The sequence below is a fragment of the Trichosurus vulpecula genome, chromosome 5, assembly GCF_011100635.1.
Source record: "Trichosurus vulpecula isolate mTriVul1 chromosome 5, mTriVul1.pri, whole genome shotgun sequence".
NCBI classification, from domain to species: domain Eukaryota; kingdom Metazoa; phylum Chordata; class Mammalia; order Diprotodontia; family Phalangeridae; genus Trichosurus; species Trichosurus vulpecula.
The window spans coordinates 269,976,076-269,996,102 of record NC_050577.1 but is presented as its reverse complement, the minus strand read 5'-3'; the positions used below and the strand labels follow the sequence as shown (position 1 = coordinate 269,996,102).

The 20,027-nt window shown below is 45.0% G+C and overlaps 1 protein-coding gene across 2 annotated transcripts in view; it reads left to right on the top strand.

Moving 5' to 3' along the window:
• NCKAP1L (NCK associated protein 1 like) overlaps positions 1-20,027 on the top strand; it is a 57,031-nt gene that overhangs the window by 32,000 nt on the left and 5,004 nt on the right. For both annotated transcript variants that reach the window (XM_036761071.1, XM_036761070.1), the window contains exons 21-30: positions 1,300-1,518; positions 3,188-3,318; positions 9,942-10,039; positions 10,218-10,311; positions 10,561-10,643; positions 11,281-11,361; positions 15,369-15,462; positions 16,309-16,425; positions 16,729-16,838; positions 19,439-19,528. In XM_036761071.1, coding sequence (XP_036616966.1) covers positions 1,300-1,518; positions 3,188-3,318; positions 9,942-10,039; positions 10,218-10,311; positions 10,561-10,643; positions 11,281-11,361; positions 15,369-15,462; positions 16,309-16,425; positions 16,729-16,838; positions 19,439-19,528 — 1,117 coding nt within the window. The remainder of the gene's footprint in view (positions 1-1,299; positions 1,519-3,187; positions 3,319-9,941; positions 10,040-10,217; positions 10,312-10,560; positions 10,644-11,280; positions 11,362-15,368; positions 15,463-16,308; positions 16,426-16,728; positions 16,839-19,438; positions 19,529-20,027) is intronic.

The window sequence follows — 20,027 nt, the reverse complement described above, 5'->3', positions numbered from 1 at the left end:
AGGGAGAGAAGCAGTTTAGTATAATTAGCCTGGGCAATCCAAAATAATAATCCCCAAATCATCTCTGTTTGGTTTGGGGAATATGTTACATATTTATTTTGTGGTAGTGGTAGTGGATGCCACAGCTTTATCTTCCTAATTGGGTTGTAAAGAAGCTATGATTAATAGTATATTTTCTCTGGGCTAGCCTGAGAGAGGAGGTTGCTCATGGTCAGGAAGGAGGCAGTTTGGTAATAAATATTTGTTCTGGGTAATTCATATATATAATCAAGAACTAATTGCTTTTCCCAGTCCCAATATCTATGTGAATGATTTAATGCTTTCCCTGAAGGATCTCTGATCTCCTCCCTACCCCAAACCTAGTCCCCATGGTCTCTGGGGCGGATGGGACTCTGTCTACAGATTTGGCCTTAGGGAGAATACAGTATATGAAATTTGTCTTTAAGGTCCCCCAGTCTTCCTTTTCTCTGCTTTTTTTTTTTAAATTTCCTGGGTCGTAATCACCTCCCATCCAGACTCTCAAGGGAATAAATCCTGACGTTCTCTCCTCTGTGTCCCTATCAAACCTGTTTTCAGGAAGGAGTGTGACTAACTCATTCCTACTGAGGTAGAAATAACTAATAAGAGTTTAATGGAATGCATCTTTATAGGAATGGAGATTTTTCATTTTCATAAAATTTGGAGCAGGACAATTATCAAGTCCAACCTCCTTAATTTAGAGATGAGGAAATTAATGCCTAAGATGTTAAGTCTAAGATCACATAGGGAATAAGTAGATAAGTAATAGTCTCAGGATTTAAACTCAGGTCCCTTGACTGTAGATCCGGTGATCTATGTGGGAAGAAACCTTAAATCAAAGAAATGAATCTCTCATTGTAAAATTATAGGCAATAATAAGCTACAATTGGAATGGGGGTTGGTATGTATGTTGGAGGAACCTTCCTTTTGTATCAGAAAACATAGCCCACAGGGTGATGGTTCTTTCCTATGTGTACAGCTAACCCTGTCTAAGTCATGTATGTAGATGCTAGCCAGGGACTACTATGACTTTTCAGTCCCATATATAAATACCTCATGGCTTCTGTCCATACGTGGGAGGTTCCATCATTCTTCCCCCCACCTCCAGGATCTCAAAGCATGATACTCCAACATCTCTCATAGTAGATGCAACTACTTCTTCCTTTGAGATTGAGGAAAATGTTAGTACACCAAGAAGGGAAGGTGGTGGGGTGGGCCCTTAGGGATTGTGGTGGAAACTAGGAGCCCAGGCCCCTTGCTACTTGGCCTGTTTTCCTACAGAGCCATGGTGTGGCTGGCCAGCTACAATGCCACGACCCAGGAGATTGCAAGACCCTCTGAAGTACTGGCAGGTGTCAAGGCATACATTGGTTTCATCCAGTCACTGACCCAGTTCCTGGGTGCAGATGCTTCTCGGGTTATCCGGAATGCCCTTCTGCAGCAGACACAGCCGTTGGACTCCTCTGGGGAGCAGACCATTACCACCCTCTATACCAACTGGTAAGATCTCCTACCCTCCATTCTTCCTCTTTCCCTTCAGTCAATGCTCTTTTCACTCTCTCTCCATTCTGGAAACCCTTCTCTAACTTAGGGTCCTAGATTTAGAGCTGGAAAGGACCTTAGATATCATCTAGTTCAACCTCCTCCTTTTTCAGATGAGGAAACAGGAGTTAAGAAAACCAGAGAGGCTGAGTGATTTGCTTAAGGTCACATAGCTAGCGAAAGAGCAAGGATTTGAATCCATGCCTTCTGACTTCAAATCCAAATCTCTTTCCATTGTGCCCATTCTAATGCCATCCTCTTCCTTTGTGGTTACCATCACCTTTCCTCCAACCAAGTGTCCCCTATTTCTCAGGCCTGACAGTGAGCTCCTTGAGGGTCATTCCCCCTCCATGCATAGGGTTTTCTTAAGAGATAAGAAGGGGTCTTTCCTCTGGGGTCTTCTGATCCTATACCCCAGAGCTTTGGAAGGTATTGCATAGATGAGGCCACTGGGTGGCGCTCTTGATCCAGCATCAGCTGGAGATAGGCAACTTTCAGGACCCCCCATAGTGGGCTGGTTGTGGGTGTATGGGGGTGTGTGTTTGGGAGCATAGGCTAGGGTGAATGTTCCAGATGTGGGGTAGGGAGGCAGGGCCAGCAGGGCCAATAGTCAAGCAAGGCTTCCTCTATTTGACCTGGCTGTAACTAGATCCCTCTCCATTTAAACAGAAGAAAACGGGAGAAGTGTTATAGGTTCTAGAAATATGAGGAACATGAGAGAGCCTGCAGCCAAATCCTCTACTTTACCGATGATGGAACTGAGGCCAAGAGAGGTTAAGAAACATTAAGTGGCAGAATCAGGATTTGAACTCAGGTCTTGTGATTCCACATACCAGGCTGTTTTCTGTAGGGAAGGGGAGATTTGGAGGCAGGATGTTAGGGTTCCTAGGGCTTTTCTCTAGCCCCAGATACTAAGTTTGTATAGGTTGGCATCCTGTACTCTTTGGCAGCTAGGTGGTGACAGCAGAGAGATCGCTGGTCCTGGAGTCAGGAAGACTTGAGTTCAAATCCAGCCTGGGACACTTATCTGTGTGGACCTGGGCAAGTCACTTGACTTCCATCAGCCTCAGTTTCTGTAACTGTAAAACAAGGACAGTAATAGCACCTATCTCCCAGGGATGTTGAGAGGATCACATGAGATATTATAGCAGTTATAATAGAATTATATTATAGATAATTTAATAGTAGATACCTAATAAGTGCTTCTTCCCTTATGTCCTTGATCCTGAAGTTAGTAATCTAATTGATGTAGTTCAGCCGAAGAAAGGAGTCCTGCCTACTCATTTCTCTCATCTCAGATGAATCCACCATGCCTGACAGAGCAAGTCCTGGGTTTTGGGAGGGAGAGGGGCCTTACAAGGGTGGAAAGCAAAAGGAAAGCTTCGAAAATCCCTTGTCATGCAAGGGAGAGGCAAAGTGGCTTGCAAATTAGAGAAAATTATTTTTTGAGTTGGCAGCTTGAGCTGTTAATTAGAATACTGTACTGTCTACTCTGGCCTAGTGGAACCCTGACCCCTTCCCCTCTCCCCCCACAGCCTCCAGCTGAGTCCCCCCCCCCCCCAATAGCAGAGTGTGCAGGCAGGGCCTCCCCCTACTCCACTCCTCACTTTCTTGGCTGTACCTACAGGTACCTGGAGAGCCTCCTGAGACAAGCCAGCAGCGGGACCATCGTTCTTTCCCCAGCCATGCAGGCTTTCGTCAGCATCCCCAGGGAGGGGGAGCAGAGCTTCAGTGCTGAAGAGTTCTCTGATGTTTCTGGTGAGCTTGAATACCTGGTGGAGGCCAGAGCCGGCTCGAGGAGTTGGGCCCAACCTTCCAGATTCTCATCCCAGACTGGGGCTCATACATAGATTTAGGGTTGGAAGGGAACTTAGCGTTCAGTTAGTCCAAACCCCTCGTTTTCAAGATGAGGCACCCATGGCCCAGAGAAAGAAGAGCTTTACTCATGGGTACTAAGTATTGAGAGTCTAACCTAGGTCCTCTGATTCCAATACTGGTGTTTCTGCCCCTATATCATGATGTTCTTCTTCCCTCCCTGGGCATCGTTCTAGATACCTCCTTCCCATTCTAGGTGCTCTCTGGTCCTCATTCCACACAATTCTCTCTTTCCTGGGATCCATTTTAGAACAACTCTCCCTCCCCCCTCCCATCTCCTTCCTTTCCAGTCTCAGAAGGATGAGGGAGATTGTGGAGAGGAGCTCCAGAGAAAGAGCAGCCCAGAGACTGTTGGCCTAGGGGCTAAGTGGGAAGGTAAGATGAAAGAAGGCAAAGGGAGCCCAGCGTTCAAGTCTCCGGATAGCTTTATTCTACAAGACAAATTACTTTATTAAATGGAGACCAGAACATGAGGAATGGGCTGAAAGTCAAGCAGAAGGTATTAAACTTTTGGAGCTCAGGAAGGACTTTTTCCTATTATTAGTGGTTGAGAATCAATTAATGGCTATAATTAATGAATAAGAGCTTGCCTCAGAGGCAGGAAAGCCACTGGTTCAAGTTCTGTCTCTGGCCTCTTACAGTTCAAGGCAGTTCTCTAAAATGAAAGGTTGTAGAGAATGTGCTGAGCCGCCCCAATAGAGGGAGTTCCTTATCCCAAGCTTCCCCCAGCGATGACAGTTTTAAGACAATTAATAATAGCTTATGTTTATGTTATGCTTTCAGATATACAAGATGCTTTTCGCACAACAAGTCTGGGATGTAGGTCTTTTTAGGTGTTAGAACCCCCAAGTTGTAGAGGGGGAAATGAGACTGGGAGTTTGTGACGGGCCCCATGTTCACACAGCCAGGGACAGAGTTGAGATGTGGACTTGAGTGATGTTCTGACTCCTAATCCAGCGCTTCTTCTAGCAAGCCTTGTTAAACCATGGGATTGGGGACTGAGTGGGGGGTGGGGTGGGGGCTTCTGGCGCCTTCTTCCCTAGGGAGATTTTTAGGGCCTTAACCAGTTGGGTGCCTGTTTGTGTGTTTGAGGAGGGAGAGAGAGGGAAAAGGTGAGAGAGAAAGAGGGAAGGGAGGACAGGGGGGAGGAGAGAGAAAGAGAGAAGGAGGGAGAGGAAGACAGAGAGGGAGAAAGAAGGAAGGGGGAGGGAGGGAAGAATGAGTTCAGATGCCATTCTCCCTTTTGGAAGTTTTGAAGCCATCATAATAGCTAAAAGAACAGGTGCCATTTGATAAGTCATCCAACTTCCTTGTTTCTCTGCCTGAAATGACATGCAAATCATCTTACTTGCTTTCTTTCAAGTTTTAACCCTAAGCAACCCTGCTTGGAGGTAGGGGCAGGTGTAGGATGATAGTGTGACCTTTCCCCTTCCCTGCCTCCACGTGTGTTCCCTTTTCCCCCTTCCTGGGGTGGGGGTGGGCCTCTTGAAAAAGTCTGGATCTCTGCCTTATCAGTGTGATTTCTCCATCACTCTCCTACCTGGCAGGGGCTTGCTTCTTTCCAACCACACTCACAGGCCATAGGTAGAATCCAGTATCAACTTTAGGCTTTGCTGAAAACGATGAGGAGGCAATGCCATCACCCCTCCTCACTGCCCTTCCTTCCTCCCATCCTAGGCTCCCCAAGGTTGCCATGGTGAGGGAGCAATGTTTCCTGAAGAGAGAGGAAGCTGCACCAGGGTTACTCTGCCTTGAGAATAACCCAGCCTGGACATCCAATATTCATTTTGTAGACATATATTAGGCACCTCCTAAGAACAAGGCACTGTTCTAGGTACTGAGGGTAAACAAGACAGAAACCCTGATATAAAGGAAATTATTGTCTAGTGGGGGACACAAGACACATACAAATCAGTATAACATGAAATAGAAAGTGTGGTGGGACTTCAGAAGGGGGCTGTCCACGGGGAGGATCAAGGAAGCCTTCATGGAGGAGTAGCAATTGAACTGATTGTTCAAGGTGGAGTAGGATTTTGAAAGATATACGTACACTCTTCAGGATGGGAATGAAGAGGGGGAAAGGGGCACTGAGGCGAGAAGTATAGTTGTGCTCAGTACAGTTGTGCTACAATGAGTAGTCTCACTGGTAGGAGCATAGAATACAGTGAGGGGAATAATGTGAAATTATGTGAAATAGCTGGGAGAGAGACTGAAGACAGCCTTGGATGCTAGACTGAGGAGTCTGGACTTTATGCAGCAGGCAATGAGGAGGCATTTAAAAGTTTTGAACAATGAGGTGATATAATCAGAGCTATGCTTTAGGAAGGTTACCCTGACAAGCTGTATTAGATTGGGGGAAGATTGGAGGTTTTTATAGTAGTCTAGGCAAAATGTAATAAGGCTCTGCACTCCAAAGGTAGCAATAGTTATGACTAGGAAGGGTTTGATGTGAGTGATATTACTGAGGTAGAACTTGGTGATTAGTTATGAGGAATAAAGAAGAAGGAAGGGTCAATGATGTCTCTTGGGTTTTGACCCTAGGCAACTTGGCAAATAGAGCACCATTAATAGAAATGGTATAGCCAGGAGGATGAGCAAGTTTTTTGGGAAAGATGATGGTTCTGGCAGGTCATCCAGGTTCAGGTGCCAGATAGTGACTTGAGAATCATTTGGCTGATCATTGAAGCCATGGAAATAGATGAGGTCAGCAAAGGAAGAGATGATAGAACAACAGAGGATCAGAAGAGAAGAGAAGCAAAGAACTGGAGGAGGGAGGAATGTGACTAGAGGTAGAAGAAGAACAAGAGAGTATCACAGAAGCAATGGGAAGAAAGAATGTCATCAGCATCAGACACCACAGGGCAACTAAAATGAGGACCAGAAATGACTACAAGAAATTGAATGAGTGAGTGGGGGTAAGGGAAGTGGAAATAGCCAAGAGTTGTCAGGAAAAAAGAGGGAAAAATGGGTCTTTCTTCCTTCCTTCCCTCCCTCCCTCCCTCCTTTCCTTCCTCCCTCCCTCCCTTCTTTCCTTCCTTTCTCCCACCCTCCCTCCCTCTCTCCCTCCCTCCCTTCTTCCCTCCTTCCTTCCCTCCCTGTTTTCCTTCTTCCCTCCTTCCCTTCTGTCCTTCCTCCCTCCCTCCTTTCCTTCCTCCCTCCCTTCCTTCCTTTTTCCCACCCTCCCTCCCTCCCTCCTTTCCTCCCTCCTTCCTTCCCTCCCTGTTTTCCTTCTTTCCTCCTTCCCTTCTGTCCTTCCTCCCTTCTTCCCTCCTTCTCTCCTTCCCTTCCTCCTTCCTTCCTCCTTTCCTCTCTCTGTCTGCTACTTTTTGGGGCTAAAGAGCCAGGTTATATAATCATAGATTTATAGCTGGAAGGGACTTAGATCTCATTGAGTTCAGTGCTCTCATTTTGCAGATAAGGAAACTGAGGCCAAAAGAAATTAATTGACTTGCCCTGGGTTGTACAAGTAGTAAGCGGCAGAACTAAGATTTAAACTCAAGCCCTCTGGTTCCAGAGTCAGAATTCTTTTCCACTTTCCCATGATGCCTTTCATTCAAATATGGATTTACTTAAGGTACCCCAAGCTTTTCTTTCATATAGATCCTAACAAAAGGTCTTAGAGTCAGGGGATTTGTTCTGTGAAGTTTGGATTCAGTCAAAGGGCCGCATCTGAGGACCTAGAGGGCCACACGTGACCTCGAGGCCGTAGGTTCCCCACGTCTGTGACTTAGACATTGCTCTATACCCTAGCTGCAGGCCTTCCTCTGCCCTCCAGGTTCTGATTACATTTTTTAAGGTGGTAGCGATGTGGGAGGGGTAGTGGGTGGTTAGAAGACAGGGATTGATTGGAGCAGGTATAAAAGGGATGATCCAGGATTGATGGAGGACTAGGGGGTTGGGAAAAAGAAAGGAGTGGGCAATGGGACGTTTTGAAAAGGGAAGGAAGCCCTGTCTGTGGGTGATAGGACCGCTGAAAGGGAGTTGAGGGAGAAACATGCAAAGAGGCCTCTCTAAAAGAGCCAAAACCAAAATAAGGAAAAGAGTTGGGGGCATTTGGCACAGAAAGCATCTTGGCATGATTGCAATAGCTGACAGCTCATATAGCACTTCACAATTAACCCAAAAACATTCTTTACAGCAACCCTTGGAAGAAGATAGTAATACTACTAGCTATCATATAGCGTATGTAATATAATACATGATAGAATAATATTATATAATAATTATGTAATATAAAATTAATATACTATATATTATTATATCATCTTAACATATTGATATGTCAGTGTTATTATATATACACATATTATGTGCCAGGCAGTATGCTAAGTGTTTTTATAATTGTTTTTTTCATTTGATCCTCACAATAGCCCAGGCAGGTAGATGCTGTTATTGTCCATTTTACAGATGAGGAAACTGAGGCACAGAGAGGTTCAGTGACTTGACCAAAGGCCCAGAGTTTGTGGAGCTTCTGCTTCCCGAACCCAGGTTTTTTTTGATCCCTAGTCCTTTGGGCTCTTCCTACTTTATCATGCTCCTAGGAGCTTGGAGGCTTGTCACGGGGCCTGGAGCAAGCCACTTCATCTTTAGACCACCATGTCTCCATCTGTAAAAAGAAAACAGGAGCCTTAACAAGTGTGCTAATGATTACTCAGTCCAAAGGCCGCCTGCAGTAGCGGATTGATGGCTGGACTTGGAATAAGAAAGACCTTGAGTTCAAGTGGAGGTGTGACCCTGAACAAGTCACTTAAACTCTCTGTGTTTCTGTTTCCTCGTCTGTGTTTTTACTAAATAAAAGCAATTCTATAAGTCGAAGAGCAGATGCTGATCTGTATTGGTACAGGGAGGTCCATCCACCAATGAAATTAGAGGTCCAGTCTTAAGAGAAAAACAAATGATGATTCCCTTGTTGTTGGGAGCCCCCGTCCAGTGAGAGACTTTCTCTACTAATTCACATCAGCGCCTTCTCTATAACTTATAGTACTATCCCACTTAAAAGTAATTACTTTTATTTGGTGAAATAAAATGAAACAAAAACACTTCTTGGTAAAAGAATTGAGATAGAAAAAAACTTGACATAACTGAGGATGCCCAGAACCTGTACATCTCCTTGAATCAATTACTGTCTTGAAGGACTTGTATGAAAAGGATGAGTTATCTCAGGACCAAAAAGGGATTCTGACCATGTGGAAGTAGAAATGAGTGGGCTTATGTGGAACTGACCCGGAAAGAAGCAGGCCAGGGGCGACCAGCAAAAGGAGAGAGGAAAGAGAGGAAAAGGGAAATGTCAAGGAGGGCCAGTGGCCTCTTGTAGCAGATACCTTGGGCTGATGCCACCGGTTTTGCTCACTTACTCGAGGACTAAGGGGAGTTTCAATAAAGGATCTGTTCCATGCCTTTCTGCCCACAGATCCTGTAACAGAATCTGCTGCTTTGTTGCCTAAACGTACCAACTTCCTGAATCTTGCTTCAACCACAAAGAGACCAGGGGTTAACTAGAGATAAATATAAATGGTGGGGAAGTTAGGTAGGGACTGGGGGCTTGGAGCAATTGTGAATGTACTTATAACTTTTCATCTAAAACTCCCTAACGCTGAAGAGGAGGATCCATGTAGACCTTAGGGACCATTATATTGCCCCTAGGCTTAAAACAAACTAATTACTGTAACAGGCTGTTAAAAAGAGACTTAAGAAAGTTGCCTGGGCACACTGGGAGTTTAAGTAACTTGCCCAGGGTTACATAGTTAATATGTATCGAGAGAACTTATACCAGGTCTTCCTCTAGCTTCGAATCTATTACCCAGTATCTATTAATATCTGTATATATTAGCATATATAAAGTGCTCCACAAACCTTAAAGTGATATATAAAGTTGGTTATTATAATTTTCTATTACTCTACATTGCCTTTCAAATATAAGTATATACAAAATATTATTGGCTGTAAAGTCACCACTTGAGAGAGGGAGGGGGGGTATCTCCAGTACTTAGCACAGTGGCAGGCACATGGTAGGTGCTTCATAAATGCTTTTTGATTGATTTATATGCTTTAAAGCAAATTTACCAGATTAGGGCCTAACAATAACTCCCAAGTGCTGCCTGCATCAGATTGTAATGTAACTGGGAAGTATTTAACAAAATAAAAATAAAAATATAGTGGAGCATTGATAATTTTAATATGTTGTTTTCTAAGTTGATATGTTGCCAGCTGGGATCCTTATGTACAGTTTAGTGGATTGTTTCTGTTTGAGTTTGACACCACTGTTTGGAAGCCATCCAAAGATCTTTAGAGGCCATTCCCCTAGGAGGAATGCTCTATTTATCTCGTCTTAAAAACCCAGCTATTTCTTGGTTGGGGCTGGAAAAACTTATGGGTGATTCTCCTTTACCCCAAACTCCATAGTCATCCCCATACCTTGATATCCATGTCTGGGATGACTTTGGGACCAGAACCTCACTGCCCTGCCCCACCTGGAGATATCCTAACTCTGACTTCCCTCTGTCCAGAGATGCGGGCTTTGGCTGAGCTCCTGGGACCCTATGGTATGAAGTTTCTAAGTGAGAACCTGATGTGGCACGTGACTTCCCAGATTGTGGAGCTGAAGGTAGTGTTGGTGGGTGGGTGGGTGGGTGGAGGTATCCCCAGGAAGGAGGCAGTCTAGATGTCTGGGAAGAGAAATAATTGGAGGACTCCTGGCTAGGTAGGAGAACATGGAAGGTAGGCTTATCCTTAAAGCCTCTCCAAGTTCTTGACTCAGGGGTGTCTTGCTCCTGGGGTTGTAGAAGCTGGTGGTGGAAAACATGGACGTGCTGGTACAGATTAGGTCCAATTTCAGCAAGCCGGAGCTCATGGCCTCTCTGTTGCCCCAGCTGACTGGTGAGTTTCCTCCCCTTTTCTTAAGTGACGTGGCATCCCTGTTTTTCTCCTTGCTCACTTCCAGATTCGGGAGGTCAGTTGGGAAAACTTTAAGTGGGGGTATGCTACAAGGCAATAGGGTAGCTGCCTACCTCTTTAGCAATGTGAAGGGTGGGTTCCCTGAGGGTGATGGGATTTGGGCTGGAAAGCATTCCTACACCCCTGACAGGCAGAGTTCTTTCTCCTAATTCTCCTTGCCTTCCTTCCTAGGAGCTGAGAATGTGTTAAAAAGAATGACCATAATTGGGGTCATCCTCAGCTTTAGGGCCATGGCCCAAGAGGGCCTCCGAGAGGTGAGCTTGGTGGGGAGGGGCCAGAGGTGAGAGGTAAAGGGGGAGGGAGATCAACTAGCAAATTACAGAGAATTCGGAGGGAAGGAACCCCAGGCCTTGAGGGGAAGCCCCTAGGACGAGGAGAGATTGGTAGAGTTGGAGACATTTTCTCATATTTTGACATTACTCCAGTGTTTCAAGAATCTATGATTTCATCCCAGAGTGTAGATCTAACCCTCTTTGAGGCATCAGAAGCTGTTTCATGAGTTGATGTAGCCAAAAATTTGCCCTCCGGTGGCCAGCCTTTGGGTGGGTGAACCTCTGAACGTACTTGGTCTGGTCCTTAGAAGACTGTTGTTGAACCCCGTAGTCTGCATCAGAGAAAGGCGGAAGTGGAGACCTCTGCACTAAGTGAATAATATTGTCATGATTATTATAATAATTTATTCTTGTACAGCAACATCAAGGAAAACTGGTATTTTTTTTAATAGCCTGCATGTATAAGCCCCTGGGGTTAATAGATGCTCCCATTGAGCAAGCTGTTCTAGCAGCCGTACATGGTAGGGTCTTCTCTCTTGATTCAAGGCCTCCCTTTCCCTTCTGTAGTCACTGGCCAGCCCGTTAGAACCTCAGTGATCTTTTCTTTCTCTTACTCCAGGTTTTCTCTTCCCACTGCCCATTCCTCATGGGCCCTATTGAGTGCCTGAAGGATTTTGTTACCCCAGATACAGATATAAAGGTATGGGGGTGACTTTGGGGCTGTGTGTAAAATTTTCTAGTCTGCTAACTAGGAAATTTCTGGGTTCAGAGGAGGAGTGCTTTGAATGCTACTTTAAGGAGTGAGTAAGGGCTGTGGGGACATTGTGGGGAGCAGAGGATAGAGCTATCTTTTGCTTTTCCATCTGAAATGAGCAGGATGCAGATAAGATGTTGAACACAGTACAAATGAATCCCTATGACTTTTGAATCAAGGGCTCAGGCACTTTTTCAATGAGACAGAATTGCTCTATATCTGTGCATCCCTCCAGCGCTTAGAGGTTTCCTCGTTTGCTGGCTCCTCCCCAATCTTTTCTAAGACTTTTAAAAATCTTCCATTATCAGCTTCTGACTCTCTCTCATGCAGTTCCAGCAGGGAGAAAACATCATGTAGCCAACCTGTCTAAAGAACAGTTTGTAATGAAATAGCAAACTCTCAAACCCCAGTGGGACCCTCTTCCTGTCTCCTTCACCCCAACTTCCCTCCAGTTAACTTCCTCCAGTGAATCCTCATGCTGGGAATCTCTCTCTCTTTCACTGCTATAGATAGGAAGGAGTTTAGGCAACCACGTGTACTCTAAATCCCACTCACAAAACCTGTGCTTACTTTGTTTCTTCCACAACTTGTGTGTCCTGTTGGTTGTCAGGCCTCAACTAGGGTCCTCTACTAAGTACCTTGAGGCACTTGGGGTAGGTTAGTGTGCTTGGAGTAGGGAGCATAGAGAGTGGGTCTTCTGGAAGCCAGGCCCATACATCCTGGGGTAGCAGAACATCCCATCCTCCATGAGGGGCAGTTGACCCAACAGGGAGTAGTTTGAGATTTCTTGACTCTCAGGCATGATAACCCTAAAGTATTTTGAGGACTATAGTATGATGGTAAAGGGAAAAGAGACAATAAGTTTTATTGGGTTTCCCCCAGGAAGGCAACAAGCAATGGGATTATATGTCAGCAGGAAGAATTGAGGGTAAATGCTGGGAGAATTTTCTGACTGGGAGTGTTGAAGTAAGAATGGGCATTTCATTTTCTTGGGTTTCAGTTTTCTCCTTTCTGGACTAGACCAGAAGTCAACAACCAGAGGATGGCACACGGCTGAGCTTCTGTGCCTTCAACTGGTTTGTCTCAGGCTGAGGGATCTTATTTTTACTGGGGTACTTTACTCGAATCTGCACTCCTTCATCATTGGCCCTGTTAAGCATCCCTGCTGCCATGTTTCTTCCCTCCTAGTCACTTTCCTCCTGTTCTAAACTTCAAAAACTTGCATTTACCATCTTATTAGGTAGCAACTGGCTAATCTGATGAACTCATTTTACTAATGTACTAGCGTGAGAAGGCTGTTGGAGTTCTTCAAAGTCCTCACCAGTTTCTGGCCCACAGATATGCCCTGTAGCAAGGGTCTTCTAGAGACAATCAGTAATTATCATCTGCTTCTTTTAGTGTGTTGTATTACCTTTTAGTTTTTAAATTATGTTATATATGTATGTGTATATGTGTATGTGTGTATATATGTGCATGTATATGTGTACAGACACACACACACACACACACATATACACACACACATATATACACACACACAGAACAACTAGATGGCTCAGAGGATAGAGCGCTGGGCCTGTAGTCACGAAAACCCAAACTCAAATCAGGCCTCGAACACTTACTAGCTGTGTGACCCCGGGCAGGTCATTTAACCTCTGTTTGCCTTGATCCACTAGAAAAGGAAATGGCAAACCACTCCAGTATCTTTGCCAAGAAAACCTTATAGATAGTACGCTCCACAAGGTCCCAAAGAGTCGGACACAATTGAACTAAACAACAATATACACACGTGTGTATATATGTGGTTATATATATACATAGGTATATATTATGTATATATAGTTATATATGTACACATATGTACACATACATACGTATGTATATGTATACATACGTGTGTATATATACATATGTGTATATATCCAAAAGGGATGAAATTGGTGCAAAATCTCTCTGATACCAATTGAAAAAAATTTCAAAGAGGAGAAAAATTCTAAGAATATGCCCTCAGGTGGTCTTCCTTGCCCCCTCCCCTCCAAGATTGCTAGCCCCTTGACTAGATGAGCTTCTCTCTCTAAAATTCTAATTTGGGGTGTGAAATGTCCTCTTGAAGGTATTTGAGAAAAAGAAACTTGTTTTCTGCCTAGGAGGTTATAGGATATTTGGAAGTGGGGGGCTGGGTGAGCAGACCTCCCCAAGGCCCTCTCATCCTAGTTGCTGTCTGATTTCGTAGCTTCATATCAGGGGAGCCTTTGTTTTTTGGCAGCTGCTGATGGCCAGGTTGGGCTGCACCGGCCTGTCAAGAATTTGACAAGCTGATATCTCCCAGGCAGCTTGGAGCTCTGGGCAAGGCTTCCCGTGGAAATTCGTGGATGGGGGCTTGGAGAAGAGATGGATGGATGCTTCTATTAGAGGCTCTGGCTACTATCTTTGGAAGGCTGGGATGACTTAGGGGCCTATTCATTTGGGGACATAGGAATATGATTTCTCTAGAAAAACAGGTAGGAAGTCAAGTGCTATCCTTCCCCTTTTCATATTGGAATATTTTAAAATGTCTCTCTAGCCCTAGATAGAGATACTGGGGACAGAAGGACTCTGGAGTCAGCTTATTCACTGTTCTTCCCCATGGTTCTTCTTCTGCCCTCTAGAGAAAGAGGAAGATTGGGGTTAAATATTTGGAAGAACTTTCTAACAATTAAACCTGTCCAACTGAAGATTGGACTGCATTGAAAAGCAGTGAGCTCCCCATCTCTGGAAGTATTCATGTAAAGGCTGCATGACTGTCAGAGAAGTAGAAGGGATTAATGTATTGAATAGGAGATTAGACTAGCTGATGTAAGATCATAGAGTTGCAGTTCTTTGAATGAGGAGATTGAAGCCCAGAGAAGTTAAGTAATTTGCGGAAGATTTCACAGGTAGAAATGGTTGAGGCTGGATTTGAACTCAGGTCCTTTGACTCTAAACATAGCAGCACTCCACTATACCATCCTCCTTCTACAGCCTTTAAGTTTGCTTCCATTTCTAAAATCCAGTGATTCTGTAAGTATTAAGTGTATCCATCTATGTGCATCTCTATCACTTACTCAAGATTAGAAATTCTACTGAGTTTTGGGGTAACCGCAGCTTATCACTATTCCAGGGATTGTAGGCAAAACAAACAAGTATGTGATCCAGCTGGGAAAAGGGGGAAAGAGAAAGGAATAAATACTTATCGAGTACCCGCTAAGAGCCAGTGCCCTGCTCTGTGCATATCTCATTTAATCCTCAAAACAATCTTGGGAGGAAGGTGCTGTTGTTAATCCTCATTTGCCAATTAAGGACACTGAGGCAGACTGAGGTCAAGTGACTTGTCCAGGGTCACACAGCTAGTAAATATCTGAGACTGGATTTGAACTCAGGTCTTTCTGACTCCAGGCGTAGTGCTTTGGGCACTATCCACCTAGCTGCCTCAAGGGCAAAGACAAAAGCAAGACTACCCACCCGACAAAGCAAGATAAAGTATCTAATAAGTTTCATATGACTTGTAGAGAGTAAACATTACGGGAATTCAGAGGTGGGAGAGATGGCTGGGAGCGGTTAAGGATAGTTTTACTTAAGAGGGAAGATCTGTGCTGGGCTTTCAAGGATGGGAAGGATTGAGATCAACACCCGTGGAAGGCATTCTAGGTAGGGATTCTGAGCAAAAGGGCAGGGGCAGTAACATTCAGGGTGTGGTGGGGCCTGGATGGTAAAATGGTAACCATTTTGACTAGAGAGAAGAGGTCATAGATGTAGATGGTCTTAAATGCCAAGTTAAGGACTTTGCCTTGATTCCTTGGGTGCTGGGGAGTCGTGATGAGAAGATGAGAAATCAGAGGTTATACAAAATGAATCCCAGAAGCTTTTGCTAAGCACATCCCATCCTCTCCCTGGGCACCCCTCCCAGGGCATTCATCTCATTTCTTTTCTGCTAGGTGACTATGAGTGTCTTTGAGCTGGCCTCTGCTGCAGGTGTGTGCTGTGACATCGACCCCACCTTGGTGGCTGCCATTGCCAACCTGAAAGCAGGTAAAAATGTGGTCTGTCCCTTGGGGAGGGTAGAGGAGAGTGATCCTATGATACTGAACCTTCTTTTCCTGGAAAGGGCAGACCCCACCCTCAGCCAAGGGGGATACAAATAACCTCTTTGAGTCCTAGGCCAGTCATTCCATTACGTTCAGCTATATGGCATACATTTTGGAACCTGCCCACGAGGAGGTTACAGTCTAGTCGAGGAGGCAAGATTAGTACATAAAACACAAATAGAGAATAACACGACTTTGTATATAATGAAGTGCTAAATCGTTTTGCACAGACTCCTAGCACTCTTGTACATTATTTTTCCATTGTGAGCCTGGGCCTCCTAATGCCTGCTTACTCAGACACATTCACTTAAGTAACCACTCTCCCACCCACCCACCCACAGACTGAGCTGTATTGCTATTATTCTGCTTTATTTCTTACATTTCTTCATGCATTTTCTATATTTAGCACACTCTGTGAAAACACACATGCAGAGTGGACCTGCACCTGATAACCTCAGTTGTGTCCCCAGACCCACTCACATTCCACAGTCTTAGCCAGCCCTTCCTTCTCTCTCCCACTACCCACACCCAATTCTCCTTCCTTTCCGTTCTGTAACCCTGTCCCTCAATTCAGACCTTTGCTATAATCCTATGAAGTAGGCAGTACCGGTATTATCTCCACTTTACAGATGAGGAAACCTCTTGGAAGTGAAATGACTTAGCCAAGGTCACACAGACAGTTGAGTAACAGTGTTGAGATCTGAACCTTTATCTCTTGATTCCAAAACCAGTGGTCTGTCCACTAGACCACAATGATTTTTTCTCCTCCCTCCCCTGATGTTTCTGTTAGACACTTCGTCTCCTGAGGAGGAGTACAAGGTAGCCTGCTTGCTCCTGATCTTCCTTGCGGTTTCAATCCCTCTCCTTGCCACAGACCCCTCTTCTTTCTACAGCATAGAGAAGGATGGTAAGAGAGGAGAGGGCTGGGTTGGGGTGGTGGGGTGGGGCCAACTGGAAAGGCTGGTCAAGGAGATGACTCGGGGAGGAGGCCCTGTTCTAACCTACCTAAAGAAGAGAAGCTTGTGAAATTCAGGGCATGTTAAACATTCAGAAAACTTAACCCTTCTCCCATCCCCACCTGCTCCAGGCTGGGCTGAGCGTCTGGGGGAGAGGGAGGGAAGGGGAATAAGAGGAGAGTTACTGGGCAGGTCCTTGTGTGAGCGTCTGACTGTCCTCTGGCCCTGTCATTCCTCCCTCCCTGACAACGCAGGCTACCACAACAACGTTCACTGCCTGACCAAAGCCATCATCCAGGTGTCCGCAGCCCTGTTTACTCTTCACAACAAGAACATCGAGACTCACCTCAAGGAGTTCCTGGTGGTGAGTAGGTCTGAGGAGTGGGGGGGGGGGGCAGAAACTTGGCCCCCCAGGCTCCCAGCCCCACTACACTCTTTTTGTTCAACTCCTTGCGGGGAGGCGGGGACAGGAGGGGACAGAATAATATCTGGGTGTGCAATAATTGTAGTGTTTGTTTTTTCACAACAAAAGGAAGCAGTTTAAGTATTATTATCAACCCCATTGATGAGGTGGTATAACTGAGGCTCCAAGAGAGAAACTGGATCCTGTAGCTAGACTCTAAGCCTAATGTTTTCTCTACTGCTTCATGCTGCTCCTAGAATTGATTTGGTTTAGAATCTTGAACTGTTAAGATTCAGAAGGGACCTTAGAGTGCAATCTTCCTTGTAGGACCCCTGCCCCCCGAACATTTCTGACAGATCTTATCTAGCTTCTGCTCAAATACTTCCAGTGATGGGCAGCTCACTACCTCAAAAAGCAGCCCATTCAATTAAAAAAAAAACAACTTTAATTACTAGAATGTTCTTCCTTAAAAGGAGCCAAATTGTGTCCCCTTGTAACTCCCACCTTTCAGGCCTAGTTTTGCCTTTGATGTAACACAGAACAGGTCTGTTTACAGTCTACGGGGATTCACCGAATCTGAGCGTTGAAAGTGACCTCTGAGGTTATCTTGTTCTACATTCTCTCCATGACAGCAATCCTTTTTACATCAGGCCTTAGAAATGGTTGTTCATCTTCTGCTTGGATACTTCCAGGGATGTGATGCTCAGTACTTTGAGAGGCAGCCTGTCTGGGCTGGAGAGCCTGAAGTGTCTGAGGCACTTTTACATGATAGGGGAGAGTCCTCAGCCATCATGCTAGTCTTCCAGGGCTAAGGAATATTTCCTGTGCAAGTATGTCAGGGGTTAGGGGCATCAGGGAGTAGTAGATTGCTCCATTCAAAGGTCATTCCAAAAACACTTATCAATTGCCTACTGTGTGCAAACACTTTGCTAGGGATGGAGATAAAAAGAGGTAAAATGACAGAGTCCTTACCTTTAAGGAGCATACATTCTGCCTAGGAAATGTGAAGCGGAAATAATTCACATGGCAATGGACATTAGTGGGTAGAGAGTTTAGGACTTGGAGTCAGGACGATCTGAGCTCTAGGCCTGCCTCATACGCTTAGTGGCCGTATGACCCTGAGTAAGTAACTCAATCTCTGTCAGCCTCAGTTTCTTAACAACAACACCTATCTCACTGGGTTGTTAGGAGGAGCAAATGAGGCGATAAATATAAAAAGTGTTTATATGTTGTCATTATTAATTATTATTATAAAGTGCTTTAAAGTTTACAAAGCACCTTCCTCAAACAGTCCTGGAACAGAGGTACAGAAAGTATTATTTTTGCTGTTTGGAAGATAAGGGAACTAAGGCATACAGAGGTTAAGTGACATCCAGAAATATCTTTCCCTGTAACCTGAGGGTAGAGTTGGGGGGTGGGGTATTGCCTTGGACTCCTAGGGATTCGAGACAGGTCACCAGGGTAGGGCAGGAGGGTCTTCACCTCGAATCTGACACTAGCCGTGATCATTCAGTTTAATTCAGTCATCATTTATTAAGTCACGGGCAAGGCCTTTAATCTCATAGTTCACTAGTATGTGAAATGGAGATAGTAGTATTTGTTGTTGCCAGCCATAGGGTTGTTGTGAGCAAAACCACCGGCAAACCTTTAGGATGCTATAGAAACAGGAGCCACTACCATTATTTACATTACTATCTTCCCTGGGCTGCTCTTTCCTGCTTCTCTTACTTCACTCCTTTAATTAGGCAAATCCAGGTCACCGTAACCCTTAGCTTGAGATTCAGTCCATCATGTGTCTCTCCATTTCTGGAGCCTGGATGTTAACAGGAATAACATCTATTAAGGAAATGACAGGAGGGGAATAACAAGGCTAAGCAGACTAGGTACTCATCTCCGTCTCCTCATGGTTGGCTCGGCAGCAACCTAGATGTCTTAGCAATAGAGGGTGGGGCGTCATAGGACTGGTAGCCACTAGCCCAGGGGTGGGGAATCTGCAGCCTCGAGGCCACACGTGGCCCTTTAGGTCCTCAAGTGTGGGATTCAGTCAAAGGGCCACACTTGAGGACCTGGAGGGCCACATATGGCCTCGAGGCTGCAGATTCCCCACCCCTGTAACTAGCCTATATGATATATTCTCATTCTCAGCTCCCTTTAGGGGGCACTTACCTTGGTAGCTGAAGCTAAATTAGCAGGAAGACCCAAACTCTTTCAATGGCGTGTTTATCTCTAGTCTGGGGGGTGTCTAACCTGCCCCTCTATCATGAGTTTTCAAGAAGTTCCTCCTGGCTCTTCCTTCCCTTAATTCCATCTGGGATGCCTGGCCCTGTCCTCTCTTATTCTCAATAATACCTTTAATTTACTTATCTTATAAGGTGATTTAAAATCTATGAGATAGGTCATACAAGACGTTATCTTCACTCTCTGTAACAGAGAGGTTATGTTGTTTGTCCAAGGCCACACCAGAATTTGAATTTCTATCTTCTGGCTCTGAGTTTCTGTGTTCTTTCTACTGCCTCTGAATAGTCTTCCTCCTCTTTCCCCCAACTCTCTGCTTACCACAGGTGGCCTCTGTCAGTCTTCTCCAGCTGGGACAGGAGATGGATAAACTAAAGTCCAAGAATCGTGAATCTATTTCTTTGCTTATGCGCTTGGTGAGTAGCCGGTTGACTTGGGTTGGTGGGTTGGCAGGGATAGGTATAGAATCCATAAGTTTCAAGTTGTAACGACCTTAGAGATTGTCTGATGCAACTTCCCCTTTACAAATAGGAAACTTGGAGAGAGAGGTTGGAGGACAGGTCCAAGTCACAGAGATAGCAAATAATGGGGTGAAGGACTTTGCATCCCTGTTATAATCACTCCACCTCCAAATTTACTGAAGACTCTAAGTATACACAATTTGTTTGTTTTGTTTTTTGGCTAGGCTATCTATAGTACAAAGGGAACTCCCTAGACCCATTTAGGAATTTAAAGTCCAACATTTAGGCAATGGTCAGCTAGAGAAGTTTGATGATGTTTTCCTGAAGGGAGGGATGAGAGGTACTCCTGGTCTCCTTGCTGACTGGATCCTCTTGTTTCCCTGGGTGTTTCACCCTGCCCTAATCAAGGATACTCCTGCCTGGTTCTTTACTCTTAGCTCTATTGGTAAATTAG